The sequence below is a fragment of the Lygodium microphyllum genome, chromosome 4 (genome assembly GCF_053477565.2).
Source record: "Lygodium microphyllum isolate KBCC chromosome 4, Lygodium_microphyllum_v1.1.10, whole genome shotgun sequence".
Classification (NCBI taxonomy): domain Eukaryota; kingdom Viridiplantae; phylum Streptophyta; class Polypodiopsida; order Schizaeales; family Lygodiaceae; genus Lygodium; species Lygodium microphyllum.
In genome coordinates, this window is record NC_141138.1 from 172,288,441 (window position 1) to 172,305,880 (window position 17,440).

Genomic DNA, 17,440 nt, shown 5'->3' on the forward strand with positions numbered 1-17,440 from the left:
ATTAAATATGATGGCCTCTAACCATCTTTAAACAAAAGTTAGTTTTCAAATGGCCCATGGATCCTCCAAGGAAGCCTAAACCGGGACTTTTTGCAAATAAATGCTGGAACACAAACTCCTACCTTCTCATCACTTACAGATAAAACAGACTGCTAGTTTTACAAATCTAGAATGAAAGAAAAAATTCCTGCAACATAATAAGAAAGTCTTGTATTCCAGGTATCCTCAGGAAATAGAAACTAGGCAATGAACACTTTGATTGCATACACAAAGCAGAACACAGTACAGAGTGTTGGCACACCGGTTACCTGAGAAGACAAGATAAGTGCATATTCTCTGGGAGTTTAAGCTGACAAGGCTAAAGCCTGCATATGCACATAATCCCTGTAGCCAACACTTTTAACATACCTAATGTGCTGAGATAGCTCACTTGCCGGAATCAAAACCTCTGCAACACTCACATTGTAATCTGGTACAAAAATGACCTACAAAGTGACCATATCTGTAAGCTCAGTCTTATCTGCTAAGAAATGATCTGCTGCTTGATATACCTACACTTCCTAAAACTACATGATTCAACATACAATCTAGCATAATCATGAAAGAGCAAATCATATCCAAGGTGTTCCTTTAGTAAGATTCAGAGAACTACACCAAGAAAATATTGAGGGAAACATCAAAGTGCTCACCTTAAGTAGATCTCCGATTTCAGGATCATTATTTACTGTAGCACCAACATCTGTAATTAGTTTTACAATTCGTTTAGCTTGCACATAAGTTGCAAATGCTTTTCCTCCAAACATGCAGACACGGGGAGTGTATTTTGACTTCCGCTCTTCAGGAGACATCTCTTTCATCTTCTTGTAGCGATAGACTAAACCCAGAATATTTAAAAGCTGCCTCTTGTACTCGTGAATACGTTTCACCTATTAAGCTCCCGCATTTAAAACGCAAACTTCTAAGGTTTGCAAGCAAAACTAAAGAAACCAGAGTCTTCACCCTTACTTGTATATCAAAAAGTGCATCAGGATTAATAGTATATCCTGTCTTCTCCTTGATGTAAGATGCAAGCTTCAACTTGTTCACCCATTTAGCCTGCCTCCACTCCTTATGCAGATCTTTATTGTCTGCAAACTGGGAAATTTGCATCCAGAAAATGAAAACTGACTTCTGACAAACTCCGTAAACAGATAATGTTTTCATTTGGGTAAAAGAAGATCCTTTATAGCCTAAGACAGAATTTTTTGTCATCCGGCGTCTGAGTTCAATTTCCTTTTTAAGACTACATGAAGTATATGAGAAGCTCTACACACAATAACACAAGTACTAGTGTTGTAGAATTCTTTTTTCAAGATAAAGAAGCAAAGTCTTCCAGTCAAGGATTTACATTATCAAAAACAAAATGATAGAAGGATAACCATAGTGCATGGAGAAAAAGGGAAAGTCCAAAAGCTCTTTTCACAATTTACTGTTCAAAAACCATTGAGGTAGAAATGAGATAGCATATTACCTGTCGTAAATCAGCAAGTTTCTCTGTATTAAGGACCCAATCTTCTGAACCAACCCACTTGGTTATGACGTTACTTAACTCAGGATTGCAGAAGCTTAACCAACGTCTGGGAGTTACACCATTTGTTTTGTTCTGGAACTTTCCAGGCCATAGCTGTGTTCATTTCCAGCAACAGAGGCTGAGAATAGGTAAAAATCTGTGTCCCTCCTTCTCTCTCCCTCTCCCTCTTCCCCAACACCATCATTATACTCAAAATTAACAGGATTGAATGAAACAAAAAGAATCGAATTCAGAAAAGTGGAAAGTAAAAGACACCCATCATTAAAGGTGACCATGGTGGAAAAGTGCTTCACTGAAGAGTTAAGAGATTACCGGTGTCATCAAAAGGGAGTAAATAAGCTACAAAGTGAATCGTAATAAGTATCCAAAGAAATCCAAAAACACAAGTTTGGGTAAATTTGTTTATGTATTGGCAAAGTGAGGTAATGCTGGGGTAAATTGTCAAAATCTGGACTGCCGATTTGGGGCACAAGATGGCACCTATTGCAACATTAGATACATTGGGTATGCAGTGTGCATGGAATACTGCACCTGTTATACACCTAACGTATGTGTACAGATGCAAGTACAAATAGCTCAAAGGCGTACTTCAAAAAGTGAAATGAATTTTGAGGTTATATCATTCATTCATGCTAACAAGAACTGCCTAGTCTTGCACGGAGTATGAGAAATGTATGGTATTCTGAGAGTGCAGGGAATTTGCATGGACTATGAGGCTGCATACCACATGGGTTATAAAAATCTAAATCCTGTGTTTGACTCTCAGTGCTACAGTGCTTGATGGCCATGTTTGTATATGAAATTTGAGGACAACTAGATTAAAGCCAGAGTACTTGTCAACAGGTGTGGACAGGATGACCACCTTGTTGAAGTCAGTTTGAATCATGCTTGCGAATAATCATCCACAACAAAGAGATATTGGGATCTATCTTCTGAAATCTAGTAAAGGATTTGAACATCTCTTTACAGCAGTCCTCTAGAGATGGCAGCCACCATGATGCTTTTTTTTAAGCGAAAGCTTCCCCTATGTAGTAAGACGAGCCATCAGAATAATCATTGCTTCAAAGGAAGCATATTCTTCCAAGCATTCTGAGATTTCAACTCTTTTGAATGTTCCAAAGCATATTAGAACATTCATAGGGTTCCAAGTGGGACTCGACATCACTCCTGCCCAGCAATTTCTCGGAGTCCTCGACTCTATTCGGCGGAAGCTAACTTACTGGAGTACAGCTCGCCTTTCCCTAGCGGGCCAAGCCCTAGTGGTTAACCAGGTTCTCCTAGCGACAGCTTGGTACATTGCCTTGTGTTGGTGCTTTTCCTTGTCCTATGTAGTTCAACTTCACCGCCTAGTGCAGAATTTTCTCTGGACCGGGTCCGACGGTTCCAGGGACTCTCGAACCAAGGTGACATGGCCGACCATCATCCAGCATCGGTCAGAGGGAGGGCTTTGGATCATAGAGCCAGAGCATCAGAGCTTGGCCCTTTTGGGCAAGCTAGTAGTACGCAGTCTCACACCAGGAGGGGAAACATGGAAGGTCCTATTGCAAGAGGGCCTCCAAGAGTGTAGACCAAGGCTTGGCAGTGATTGGAGGCCGTCCTTGAGATGGATCTTCACGACAGCCCAGATCACGCCCCCCCAGATCCTCCTTCCTCCGCAGGCTACTTCATGTGTGGCAAGTGTTGAGAAACCCTTCACCTGCAGTTTGCATTTTTTGCGTTTTTGTGTTTTGCGTTTAGGGTTTGCAGCCCCAAAAAGGGGCGCCATCCTAGATTGATTGTACCTATTTATAGGCCACTCTCTCATTCATTCCTTACGGTTGATTCATTCAGTCTGTCACCTCTTCTCTCCAACCTCCCCACTACCCTCACACCCCTTCAAGAGGACATTGCGGTTCGTGGTTCGTGGTTGTCTTCATCATCTTCCTTGTGCTACAGCACCCTTGTTCCCTTGTATCACATTCACTCCATGATTTGGAACTTCATCATTCCATTCATCACAGTTTCTTCTCTCTTCTCTTCTCTTCTCTTCTCCAAGTTGCCGAGTTCACTCCGTGTTCCTCCCCGCCAACCCTACTGTCTCGTTGGTATGTCATCTTTTGACATGGTATCAAAGTTGGTTCTACTCAAACAGTGGCAAAGATCCTCCACTCCAGTGAAGACAAAGACCGGTGGCGGGTTCGGCATCCACTTCTCTTCTTTTTCCATTGCATCAATATCTCGTTTTTACAGATTTCAGGTGTTTTCAGCTTGCTGCCCACACCCCTTTCGCAGAGGACATCGCAGTCTCAGCTGTCCCTTGCTGTCATCTACAATATGGTGCCTGTTTCCAGCCTTCCACCCACAATTTGCAGCTATTTACAGCAAAGCAACTGTTGCTGATCACTCTCCATTCAAAAAACAATCTCGTTTTTGCAAATCTCAGGTATTTCAGCTTGCTGCCCACACCCCGGACGCAAAGGACATCGCAGTCCAAGCTGGCTATTGCTGTCTACAACAATCTGGCGCCTGTTTCCAGCCTATCACACACTGTTTGGAACTGATTTCAGCATATTGACTGCTGCTGCTGTTTTTTCCTGCGTTTTTAGTTTCTCTCTCCTGCAGGCTGTCCTACCTACGTTTTTAGTCTTTCTCTCTCCTGCAGCCTGCGTTTTTAGTTTAACTCTCTCTTGCAGCTGTCCTACCTGCGTTTTTAGTCTTTTTCTCTCCTACAGACTGTCCTGCCTTCGTTTTTTGTCTTTCTCTCTACTGCTGACTGCATTTTGTCTTTCTCTCTCCTCACCTACATTTTTTCTATTGGTTGCAAGGCAGCTCACTTCCAACCCTTCCACTACCCTCCCACCCCTTGAGACGGACATTGCGGTTCGTGCTTCACACTGCCCTCACACCCCTTGAGACGGACATTGCGGTTCGTGGTTCATGGTGGCTAACCTCTTCCTTCTTCAACAAGGCACACTGGTATCCATGGCTTCTTTACCAACACATGACCAAACTACTAGGTGCTCCTACTGTGGCATCACCGGACACACCACCGATGCTTGTCGACATCGACCTTTGCTCCCCACCCCTCCGGAGTACATGCACCTTCCACCAGGCACTCCTTGTGCCACCTCTCCTTTCTGGGCCACAGAGCTCGTTTTGCATCGGCTATCAAAGTACTATGCTCAAGGCAATAAGATGCATCCAATGTGCACTCAGTCCTTTCAAGCAATGGAGGATCGATTGGCGCTACGACCTCTTGGAGATCATCGCAATGCCAGCAGCAGTCTTCTCCCACCTGTTTTCAGGTACAGTGGCTACCGCGGCCCATGGTTCTCCTATCCACCCCATCGAGAGACAGTGATTGTTTGATACCGTCTCCTCATCAGTCCGCTCCTTCGAGAGACAGTGGCTGCTCGACTCCTTCCTCTTCTTCGGCTACCCAGTCCGCTCCACTGAGAGACAACGATTGTTGCCCACCTCTTGTTCACTCTGAGCCCCACCCTCGCCTACTCAGGGTCAAGAGGCCACCTCTGGGAGCTCTTTGGCACCCCAGATACCTTCTTCGGCGCGACCGGCGGCACTTCCTTCATCATCAAACATTTCGAAGTCCGTGATCCATGCATTTTTGGATTCCCTATCTAATTCAGAGGGGGATTCAGAAGGGCATGTTATTTCTTTGCCCTCAGAGGGGGCATCTACTTCTTCGACTTCAACGGGGGCCCCTCCACCTCCCACCTCAGAGGGGGAACCTACTCCACATGAAGTTCTTCACCTATCCTCTACTTTCTTGGGGTGGCTGTCTTCACCAATCATCTCTTCTATTGATACCCAGGATCTTCGGGTACCACCTAGATCGGAACCTCGGAGGTTCAGCCGCGACTTGGTGACGAGGCCTTCGTATTCCTTCCAGCATGGATGCACGGAGCTAGCATCTTCTCTCCCGAGGTTGAGTTTCGGGTTCTCCAGTTCACTCTATCTACTGTTCTTTCCTGCAAGTTACCTTTCTAGTGGAAATCTTGGATCTTAGGGGTCCTCTACATCTTCTTGCCTTGGTCACTTGGTCAGCATGGAGCCACCTCCAGAGATTTGAGTACGGGCATATCCTTATGGTTTTCGGCACCACCCAAAGTCCGACATTCCTCCTATGCATTGCACGTTTTCATCATCTTTGTACTAGGGCACTTGGGCAAGGGAACAATTTGCCCACGAGGGACACTGTCCAAGTGGCACCTGTTGCATGAGCATTCTTCAACATATAGCATTGCATCTCCACCTCACTCTTCTCTTGTTCCCCTTTTTGGTCTTGAGAGGGGGTGTTGAGAAACCCTTCACCTGCACTTTGCGTTTTTTGCGTTTCTGCGTTTTACGTTTTTTGCGTTTCTGTGTTTTGCGTTTAGGGTTTGCAGCCCCAAAAAGGGGCGCCATCCTAGACTGACTTTGCCTATTTATAGGCCACTCTCTCATTCATTCCTTACAGTTGATTCATTCAGTCCGTCACCTCTTCTCTCCAGCCTCTCCACTACCCTCACACCCCTTCAAGAGGACATTGCATGAAAAATGTGAGTTTGTAGTGAAAGAGTTGGAATTCTTAGGCTTTATTGTAGGAGCAGCTGGCATCAAAGTGGATCCTAAGAAAGTGGAAGTTGTCCAAAGATGGCTTGCATTGAAAACTGTAAGAGAAGTGCGAGAGTTCCTCGGCTTCACAGTATTTTTCCGAAGGTTCATCAAGGATTACAGTCTCATCACTGCCCCCCTCTCCCACCTCACCAAAAAAGATCACTCTTTTACATGGGGGAGTGCACAACAGGAAGCTTTTGAGCAGATGAAGAAATGCATGAGTCAAACTCCCGTCTTGAAGGTATCGAATTTCAATGGTTCATGGTTGTCTTCATCATCTTCCTTGTGCTACGGCATCCTTGTTCCCTTGTATCACATTCACTCCATGATTTGGAACTTCATCATTCCATTCATCAGAGTTTTTTTCCTCTTCTCTTCTCTTATCCATGTTTGCCGAGTTCGCTCCATGTTCCTCCCCGCCAACCCTACTGTCTCGCTGATACGTCATCTTTTGACTGCAAGGCCTCCGTAAGGCCCTTATTCAGAGTCCCCCCAAGTTGCCAGGAGGAGATAGACCGCCAGCCGGTGATCTGAAACCCCCAGATCAAAGATCAAGAGGGGGTACAAATTGGCGAGCACCCCCACATCCAATAGGCTGGTTGGGAGGCCAGCCCGGCTCATACCATCAACACATGTCGGGAGGCATAGCAACTAAGAAACACGTTTCTTTGAATTTGAAACTTACAAAACGTTTCTTAAAGTACGAAACGTTTCTAAGAGTAAAAAACGTGGGCATTTTTATTTTATTTTATTTTTTTGGTGAGTTGGAACCCAAACATGGTTTTTTTGACAAAAACTATTGGGCAATGTTAAAAATGATGATGATGATGTGTAATGACTTGTGAGGGTTCAAGATTTTGAACGAGAGACTGATTTTTTTATGATTTTGTTTAGTTATTAGACTTTGTCAATCTAGTATCTATTCTTGTCTTGAGATTTGAATATTATATGACTTTAGTCTCATTTATGAGTTATTTATGATATATTACGATTCATTCTCGATTTTGACATTTTATCAGTTTGTTTTGAAATGAGAATCATGATGTTGAAACTTGACTCGGTCCTATGTATGAATCATAATGTTTGAGTTCTAAACCATAGGATAACTTGTCCAAAGACTAACTTTGACATAAGTGGCAAGTCAATAATGAATCATGGATATGTAACGTATAATGTATTATTCTCAATTGACTCTATTATCACTCAAGCTCAATTAGTCATTTAGTTTAAGAGAGAGTTCCATAGAAGTTTAGAACCTCTTTCCCCAATCAAAACTATTAAAAATCCCTATATAAAAAAACCCGCGTTTCTTATTTTACCCCCTCTTGAAAGAAACTTACGAAACATGTTTCTGACGTTTCGTTTCTAAACGTTTCTGGCTGCTATGGCGGAAGGTGTACAAGATGGAGGACCAGGAGGTGTTGCAGCGGGCATCAGGTTACCAGAGAGGAGTTGAGTTGAGGAGAAGGGAGATTGGCACTGTGATACCTCAGGAGTGGCTTGATCCCTCGATACAAGAGCCGGTACAGCCTAGTGAAGTATGGGCTGCCAGGTTTTCACCAACAGGTATCCCGCTATAGATGGAAGGTAGAGTAGGCAGTGCCCCACATGCGACTTTCTTCACCGTATAGGAGGGGGGGTGTCTGGTTCTTGACACAGGACAACGGGATGAGGGTATAGTTGTCCTTCCGTGGAGGAGGATTTGGGTAGTTGGCCTTGAGGGGAAGACATGGCATCTAGACCCTTATGTGTTCTAGGAGGAGTTCCGGCAGTGGCGCCTTTGGACATGGGAGAGCATGCCACTTGATGAGCTGGAGTGGGACCCTGGAAAATGGCTATGGACGGCCACTGCGGTCGCCAAGAAGCCACCGAGGTTCCTAGAGTACACAGCCAAGATTGTCAGACACATATTGATGCAGGAGGACATGGACTAGACGCCTTCATGTAGCAGGTACTGGGTGAAGCACAACATTACAGATACTTTCCGATGGATTTTTCTGGCGCCGCCTATGGGACAGCTGGAGACCAAGGAGAGTATCGTATTTCTAATGGCTATTAGCACATGGAGGCCTAGCGGTGGGGAGTTGGTTAGCCCAAATGCAGAGGGATGGAGATTGTAAACGCTGCCCACAACAATCTCTCGAAACTCCAAAGCACTGCCTTTGGTCATATGAGGCGGCGCAGCTCGTGTGGAGAGGAGCATGCCACATTCTCCACCGTATAACACCCAACCTTGGATGTATCTCATGGGGATCTTTCTACTAACAAGCAGTCAACCAGGTTGCCGTCACCTTTTGTGTGAGGTTGGGATGCAAGACACGATCTTCATCATTGAGGCTAGGTCGTGCGCAGTGGTTGGCTTGGAGGCTCTACCCATCCGCTAGGTACTGGAGCCCACAGCAGACCGCTCTGAGGTATGGGAGATCATAGAAAGTCTAACTGGATGGCACACTGGGAAGGCACGATGTCAGGAGGTTTTTGGCAAAGAGAGACTTTCAGTACAAGCGACTTTGGCAAAGCTCTGGACCTCCATCGTCCACTCCCTCCACAGCCGATGGGGCCAAGTGCAGGGCGAGTCTCGAGCTCATCAAGAGCTCTGTTTTTATTTCATGCGCACTTGGGGCGGCCAAGATATGTTCTTCATGATGCATGCAGGCAGAGCCCCAGATGGCAATACACCCCCCTCTCCATGGCTTCTTGCCCCCATACCCCCTAGACCGCCTTGAGAGGCTTGTATACTTGATATATCTGTGACTCAGCATCAACTCCAGCTAGTCTATTGAGCATAAGCACTTCTTTGTATTTAGGGTTTTTTTTGAAGTAATATAATTAGCCACACTTTATTTGCAAAAAAATATTAGAACATTCATCATTGGAAGAGCTGATGGATACTTGATTGTGAAATTGTGCAAATCACATTAAGGACCACTAAATTTCTAAGGCCCAAACAAGACCTATGCAGCAAGATCAATAGACCACTGCTTTGTCTTGTTTTTATGTGGTTGATTATTTATGAGCCAGCACTATTCTGTATAAATGTCAATATTATGAGGGTTCCTTAACTAGCCTATTCAACATTCATCATTACAAAGTGGTCCCAAGGAACTTTGTTTACGATTTAAAAAATAGCCAGCCTGGTTTTAAGGAACCAAGTATAGACCTTTGATTAGGACAGTTCAATACTTGGTAAAGGAACCAAGTGGCAAGTATAGAGCTTTCCTACTCCAAACCCTCAACACAAGGGAAGAAACATCCAGTTCAGGAAAGCATCAAGGATCCTTGTTCATTCCACAGAACATGTGTTGTGTTGACAGCCTCCCTATTACCAAGACAAAGGATGTATTACATTAAGACCACCCTTTCATGTGAACATCCCTACTTCTAGCAACTTGATCCTGTCATTTGTTCAGCAAGCAATAGATCAACTCGCTCTATCATCGTATTCAAAGAAAAGTAAAACTTACCATATATAAACCATAATAAATCATTGTAAGCCACTTGCAACACATGACACAAGGTATATTCTCTCACCTTGTAAAAATCATGGAATACTTCGTCTTTTACTATATCACTGTGAATAGCTGCAACACCATTCACAGTGTGGCCCGCAATAACACATAAATGTGCCATTCGCACCATCTCAGGACTTTTGGATACAGAAGTGTCAGATTTTACATTTTCTTCTTCTTTCACATCACCCTTTGTAGACTGATCTTCATCCTCATTTACTTCATCTAGATCATTCACAACTTCCTCCTCTTTTGGAGTACTAAAAAAAGGAAGTACAGATGCAGGCAGGGCCAAATTTTCAAGTATTCTCATCTTTTGAAGCCTTTGCTCAAGTTCATTTCTATCCATCTTATCATTCATACCTGATGATTCAGCCTCCACAACTGAACAAATAAACTGCACAAAGACAAATGTAACCAGACAAGCCAAGACTTAGTCGACAGATATCATTTTAATAGTAACCAAACAAAGATCCAGCTGTTTGTCACATTTCCTGTTCATTTTCATAGACTGACCATTTGATTACCTGCTCATCAATCTTTTCTATTATCTGAACATGCCTTGGCAAAAGTTTTCTCATAATTTCTAAAGGCCATTTCTCCAGAGCTTCAGGAAGAACTGTATGATTTGTGTATGCACATGTTCTGGAAGTTATCAATAGTTGTTATATCTCTCTCTCTCTCTCTCTCTCTCTCTCTCTCTCTCTCATATGGCAATTGTATCAATTACAAAGAATGTATCAGTTAGAGATTTAATCACCTCCACGACAGGCACAGTCAGGATCAGGTCAGTTTAGGGCAGTTTATGCAGTCGCACCAGGTACAAGAGCAGGTTGGGCAGCAGTTTTGCAGTCGCCAGCACCTTGGGCAGATTTCCAGACAGGCAGATCAGGTTGGGCAGGCTGGGCAGGTGGGACAGATCTACAACATGGCAAGCCGGAGATTTCACAGCAATATTTTATTGTTTTTGGTGCTGTTGGCCAGTTTATGCAGCAGTTGGTTAGTTTTAACTGGCCAACCTGATCACTTTTATTTAATTATTTGGCCCTATTTAGGGCAGGCCTGCCATTGGTATGATCATCTTTTGTTTTGTGCAGATTGAGAGAGTGTTCCAACCATCCGTATTCTTACAGCCATTTGTACATACTACCTTCTGTATTCAGCATACATTTCACGACAGTTTACCATCACCTGCAGACATGAAGAGATCCCTCTAGTGAACAGCCACCCAAGATTCCCCAGATACCACTTCACCAAATTGACAACCAGTGCTTACTCAGATCGTCTCTATTGGAGCTTGCAAGAGATGGACCCCCACATACCCCTAGAGGATTTTACAACACAGCTTGCAGCAGCACTTCACACCTCAGCTGCTATGTGTTTTTTCCATGCACACACCCATACCACCCCCCCAAGCAAGAATGTCCCACAGAATAGCTGGTATGACAAGGAACGCAAGGAAACCCATCTTCATCTCCAGCAAGGCAAAGCACAAGGGACCTATACACATAGCCAAACACTCGATCTTTTGCCTCCTAGTGTGGCGGAAGAAGAAGGCATTCCTATCCAAATTGGAGCATGAGTTTTATGAGCTATTCTTGGGACACGATTGCATGGAGGTGTGGAAAGCATTCCAAGTGCCCCAAACCCATACACCCATCACCTCCCCTAACACATGGCATGCATATGCTACCTCATTATACCAGGTACATGGGCAGCCCCCATTGCCTTGACCTCCAAAGGCTAGACCCACATCATCTACCTTCTTCAACATAGCAACGGTTCGTGATGCCATCAGTAGACTCTAAAACGGCCCAGGACCATGATGGACTAGTAGCAGAGCACCTATCACATGATAGAGACATCTTAGCACCCCTTCTGGCCCACTTGTTCAACAAGGCCCTATGTGAAGCCTTCCCTGCTTGTTGGTCAGCTAATACTATAGTACCAATCCTGAAAGCCGGAGACCCCATGGTTCCTACGAACTATAGGACAGTCATGGCCACATGCTAGTCAAGCTTTATGGATCAACACTAGAGCACAAGCTAAGCAAGTGGGCAAAGAAGAACCACTATCGTGTATGTTGGCAGGCAAGGTTTAGGAGGGGTTACTCCACTCTTGTCATATCCTCACACTCTAAGCCATCATTGAGGAGAGTAGGGCACAGGTGAGGCAGGTATACTATTGCTTTGTGGATTTCCATAAGGCCTTTGACACAATTAGATATCCGACTAGATTTATGGACTTGGAGGGGAGGGAGTTGGCGTATGGGGGAGCTTTGATACCCATACTATTGTAAACCGATGACATAGTCCTCATCTCTAGCACACTGGAGGGATTGCAACACCACCTAAATGCACTATAGGCCTTCAGCCAAAACAGGGATCTCGCAATGAACATTGGGAAAACCAAGATTATGGTGTTTGACACTTCCTCCTCCCACTAGATTCAGCAATCAATACCCATTTCACATATGGAGAGGAGATAGCGGAGGTGGTCTAGAGATATGTTTACTTGGGGATTACATTTTTAGGAACAAGATTCACTCTGAGGAGAGCACCAAAAGATAGATTGACACGAAGCTATGCAACTCTAGGGGCGATGAAGAGCCAATATGCACACATACAGATTTACGAACCTCGAACGAACCTCTGGCTCTTCAACACTCTAGTCACACCAGCACTTCTATATGGGGCACCCACATGGGGATTGAACCTCTACCATACGAGAGCCATAGAGGATTAGCCACTACCCAAGGAAGAGGAGAGGTAGGAGCAAATGGAGAGATTGTTGAGAAATCCTTCACCTGTAGTTTGCGTTTTTTGCGTTTCTGCGTTTTGCGTTTAGGTTTTGCAGCCCCAAAAAGGGGCACCATCCTAGACTGACTGTGCCTATTTATGGGCCACTCTCTCATTCATTCCTTATGGCTGATTCATTCGTTCCGTCACCTCTTCTCTCCAGCCTCTCCACTACCCTCACACCCCTTCAGGAGGACATTGCGGTTCGTGGTTCGTGGCTGTCATCATCATCTTCCTTGTGCTACGGCACCCTTGTTCCCTAGTATCACATTCACTCCATGATTCAGATCTTCATCATTCCATTCGTCACAATTTCTTCTCTCTTCTCTTCTCTTCTCCATGTTTGTCAAGTTCACTCCGTGTTCCTCCCCGCAAACCCTACTGTCTTGCTGGTACATCATCTTTTGACATGGTATCAGAGCTGGATCTACTCAAACAATGGCAAAGATCCTCCACTCCAATGAAGGCAAAGACCGGTGGCGGGTTCGGCATCCACTTCTCTTCTTCTTCCGCTGCATCAACACTTTTTTTGGCGGCTGTTCTAAACTGTGTTTGCAGCCTGCAGCTCAGCCAAACCAGCCCAAGGCTCAGCCCAGCTTGCATTTGCAGCTGGTTGACCTCCGCCTTCTCTGCCCAGCTCCTGGTGGCTGTTTTTCTACCGCTGGCCGGCTCCACCCAGCTCTTGGCGGCTGTCTTCTGCCACTGGCCTGCTCCGCCCTGCATCCTGGCAGCTATTTCCTGTCTGCCCCAGCGGCTCAGCTCCTGCTGCCGGCGGCTACACCCAATCTGCCTGCGTTTTTCAAGCAGCGGCTGCTGGCGATGCTGGCAGCAGACTGGCAGTTCCACCCAGCCAACTAGCGGCGCTGGCTGCAGACTGGCGGTTCTGCCCAGCCAGCTGGCGGTTCCTCCCTATCTCCTTGCATTTGCACAGGCTGCTGCTGGTGGCTCGGCCAGTCAAATGGTGGCACAACTAGCACTGTTGTCTCTCAGCTTGCGTTTTTTTTTTTCCCACAACCGGCGGCTGCACCTTAGCTGCTGGTGGTTCTTCCTAACCACTAGTGGTTCACCCCATTTCCACCCCTTCCCCTGCCGGAGCCCCTTGAGCGGCAGACATTGTGGCTTGTGGTTTGAGGCTGACCCCTCCCTTCTCCAATTTGTCACACCGGTACCATGGCGTCTCCCCCAACAGATGACCAGACTACTCGGTGCTCCTACTGTGGCATCACCAAACACACCACTGATGCTTGCCGACTTCGACCTTTGCTCCCCACCCCCTAGAGTATATGCATCTTCCACCACGCACTCCTTGTGCCACCTCTCCTTTCTGGGCCACAGAGATTGTTCTGCATCGGCAATTAGAGTACTATGCTCAAGGCAATAAGACGCATCCGATGCGCACCAAATCCTTTCCAGCACATGGAGGATCGATTGGCGCTACGACCTCCTGGAGATCGTCGCAATGCCAGTGGTAGTCTTCTCCCACTTATTTTCAGGTACAGTGGCTTCCACAACCTACGGCTTTGCAGTCCGCTCCACAAAGAGACAGTGATTGTTTGATACCGTCTCCTCGTCAGTCCGCTCCTTCGAGAGACAGTGGCTGTCTTCAACCTCACCTCCCACCTCAGAGGGGAAACCTACTCCACATGAAGATGAAGTTCTTCACCCATCCTCTACTTTCTTAGGGTGGCTGTCTTCAACTAGTCATCTCTTCTATTGATATCCAAGATCTTTAGGTACCACCTAGATCGGGACCTTGGAGGTTCAGCCGCAACTTGGTGACGAGGCCTTTGTATTCCTTCCAGCATGGATGCACAGAGCTAGTGGCTTCTCTCCTGAGATGGAGTTTCGGGTTCTCCAATTCACTCTATCTACTGTTCTTTATTGCAAGTTCCCTTTCCGGTGGAAATCTTGGATCTTAGGGATCCTCTACATCTTCTTTCTCCTCTTCTTCTTCTTGCCTTGGTCACTTGGTCAACATGAAGCTAACTCTTGAGATCGAGTACGGGCATATCCTTATGGTTCTCAGCACCACACAAAGTTTGACATTCCTCCTATGCATTGCATGTTTTCATCATCTTTGTACTAAGGTGCTTGGGCAAGTGAACAATTTCCCCACAAGGGACACTGTCCAAGTGGCACATGTTGCATCAGCATTCTTCAGCATGTAGCATTGCATCTCCACATCACTCTTCCCTTGTTCCCATGTTTTGGGCCTAAGAGGGGGTGTTGAGAAACTCTTCACTTGCAGTTTACGTTTTTTGTGTTTCTGTGTTTTGCGTTTAGGGTTTGCAGCCCCATTAAGGGGCACCATCCTAGACTGACTGTGCCTATTTATAGGCCACTCTCTCATTCATTCCTTACGGCTGATTCATTCAATCCGTCACCTCTTCTCTCCAACCTCTCCACTACCCTCACACCCCTTCTGGAGGACATTGCAGTTCGTGGTTCATGGTTGTCATCATCATCTTCCTTGTGCTACAGCACCCTTTGTTCCCTTGTATCACATTCACTCCATGATTCAGATCTTCATCATTCCATTCGTCACAGTTTCTTCTCTCTTCTCTTGTCTTCTCCATGTTTGTCAAGTTCACTCGGTGTTCCTCCCCATAAACCCTACTGTCTCGTTGGTACGTCATCTTTTGACAAAGACCCCTAATACTGATGATTTCATAGATGATTCGAAGTAAGCCCTCTCTACAACTTTTATTAGAACAAAGATGGGAGCACCACCTCTAGTGACAAAGGCCCTCTTCCAAATAGTGACTTTCCAGCATAGACTTTGGACCTTACCGAGATAGAGATACTCTCGGCTCACACTGAAGTAATCTAGACAACTACATTACAAGGGGATACTAAGTGCTGGTATGCTTGGACAGAGGCATGGCTACAGTTACATGGATTACACATGGACCATCTCCCACAACTATAGTACAACTTGGATTGCCCCCACTTGGAGCTCAACCGAGAGCAGATGAACCACATCATCAAGATGAACATTATTCAAATACACACAACTAGGGCATGGATGACACCTACTGAGGATTTGAGGATGAAAATGGCTTTATACACGAAACATCTTCTCCCCATGTACCCTGATGGATTTGTTGTCCACCTAAGATACATGGATGCACACCTATCTCATGGTGTATGATATGCCATCGCAGCTCCATACATCCTCACACCAACTCCAAATTGAGACTAGCAAATATAACGCAAACTCCCTCCCCCCGGAGGACATGATTTCCCAGCTTTATCAACTCGATCCAAAGACAAAGGAGTACTACTTATCCAGAAGCCTAATGTATTACAAGGTCAGAGGGTGCTTCCATTGCCTGTTCTGAGACGGATTTGGCCACTATCTAGGGTTTTGGATTTTCCAAATCAAAGATGTCTTGGGTTCTTCCTGCTAGAGCTACACTCCCACAAAGAGCATCTCTTATGGACCCACTAGTAGAGACACGGAGCCACACACCAACATGCACTCACGAAGTTCTGTAGAGCATCAACTACTCCACCATAGAACCCTCCTTGGTCCGACTGATGGCCCCACCGCGAGGGACCACCTTAGACACGGCCACAAAGAGATGCTAAGCCCACCGCCCATGTCTAACTGGTCCACACCCTTGCAAGAGGTATCATCTATAGAAACAAAGGATACTACACCGTCACAAGGGGACCCTACCTCGCCGCTTCCGCCTCTCTATGCTGGACAGACCCATGAGAGATATCCTAAGACAATAGTGCTTCTTGAGTAGCTTCACACTGTATCTAGTTTAGATATCATTTTGTACTCATCAACTATGTATTGTTCACTATTTGTTTTCTATTTAGATAGTCATAGCATTAGAAGTCAACTATTTTTGGGACATAGGAAATTTCCTAAATTTTCAAATGTAACATTCTGGTCTCATAAGCCAATTTGGCCTTTTGAAGACACTAATCTCTCTCTCTCTCTCTCTCTCTCTCTCTCTCTCTCTCTCTCTCTCTCTCTCTCTCAGACTCCTTAGTCCAAGAAAGCAATGGCAGAAAAAACGAAATCATATTGATCATGATGCCTTGAGCAACTTTAAGTCTCACATGAAGAAGCCAACCTTGAGATTTCTAGTACATGAACCAATCATGAATGCAGGATGACATCCAATCCAGCAAGGGACAGGGACCTACATCCACACCAATAGGATAACCCAAGTGTCTAGATATATTTCCCTCAGAAATCACAATTCCATGCTACCCCAAGGCCTACAAATCATTCTCCGTACAAGAGAGCAGTGTGGATTTCTAAGCATTAATATGAAGTCGAGATGCCAAAGCAAAAAGACTCCATGCAACCATTGCCCAATTAGCATTCGAGCGATCAGTCTTAAGGAACATAAAGGAATCATCTACCAAATATTGACCCACAAGTTGGGCCCCACTGGAAAGAGACAAACCAACAATCTCAACTTGCGCAACCAGCTTATCCAACAATGAGAACATCGGGTGACTGACTAAAGCAAACACCAAAGGGCTGAGAAGGCAGCCTTGCCCAAGAGACCAAGATAAGGCAATTTCATCTGTGATTCCTCCATTAAGTGCAGTACGGGCCATAGCACCCTAACTAATGGTATCAACAAGAGAAATCATGCCAGGACCAAATCCCATGGTGGACATAAGCTGCCGCAAAAAAGACCAACTAACATGATCAAATGCCTTTTCAATATCAAGCTGAAACATAACAACCTGCTAGCCTGAAGCTTTAGCATAGTCAATTCCCAATTGAACATTCAAAATGTTGTGCGTTATTTTCCGGCCCTTAATGAAACCGTATTGACGTGGATGAACCAAGTGGGGAAATGCTTTCTACAATCTGTTGGCAATGATTTAAGAGAAGATTTTATATAAAGAACCCATAGCAAAAATGGGTCTCCATTGTTTCAAAATTGTTAGAGAGGGAACCTTTGGCGATAACCGAATGACAGCAATCTTCC

The 17,440-nt window shown here is 45.3% G+C and overlaps 1 protein-coding gene across 3 annotated transcripts in view; it reads right to left on the reverse strand.

Moving 5' to 3' along the window:
* LOC148037912 (Glycosyl transferase, family 35) overlaps positions 1 to 17,440 on the reverse strand; it is a 76,934-nt gene that overhangs the window by 20,922 nt on the left and 38,572 nt on the right. Inside the window, exons 7-12 of one of the 3 annotated variants that reach the window (XM_087676919.1) lie at positions 10,203 to 10,320; positions 9,698 to 10,072; positions 1,511 to 1,663; positions 1,006 to 1,134; positions 690 to 926; positions 409 to 485 (exon numbers count right to left, since the gene is read on the reverse strand). In XM_087676919.1, the coding sequence (XP_087533045.1) occupies positions 409 to 485; positions 690 to 926; positions 1,006 to 1,134; positions 1,511 to 1,663; positions 9,698 to 10,072; positions 10,203 to 10,320 (1,089 nt within the window). The remainder of the gene's footprint in view (positions 1 to 408; positions 486 to 689; positions 927 to 1,005; positions 1,135 to 1,510; positions 1,664 to 9,697; positions 10,073 to 10,202; positions 10,321 to 17,440) is intronic. The other 2 variants (XR_015690732.1, XM_087676920.1) reach the window with 2 other exon arrangements.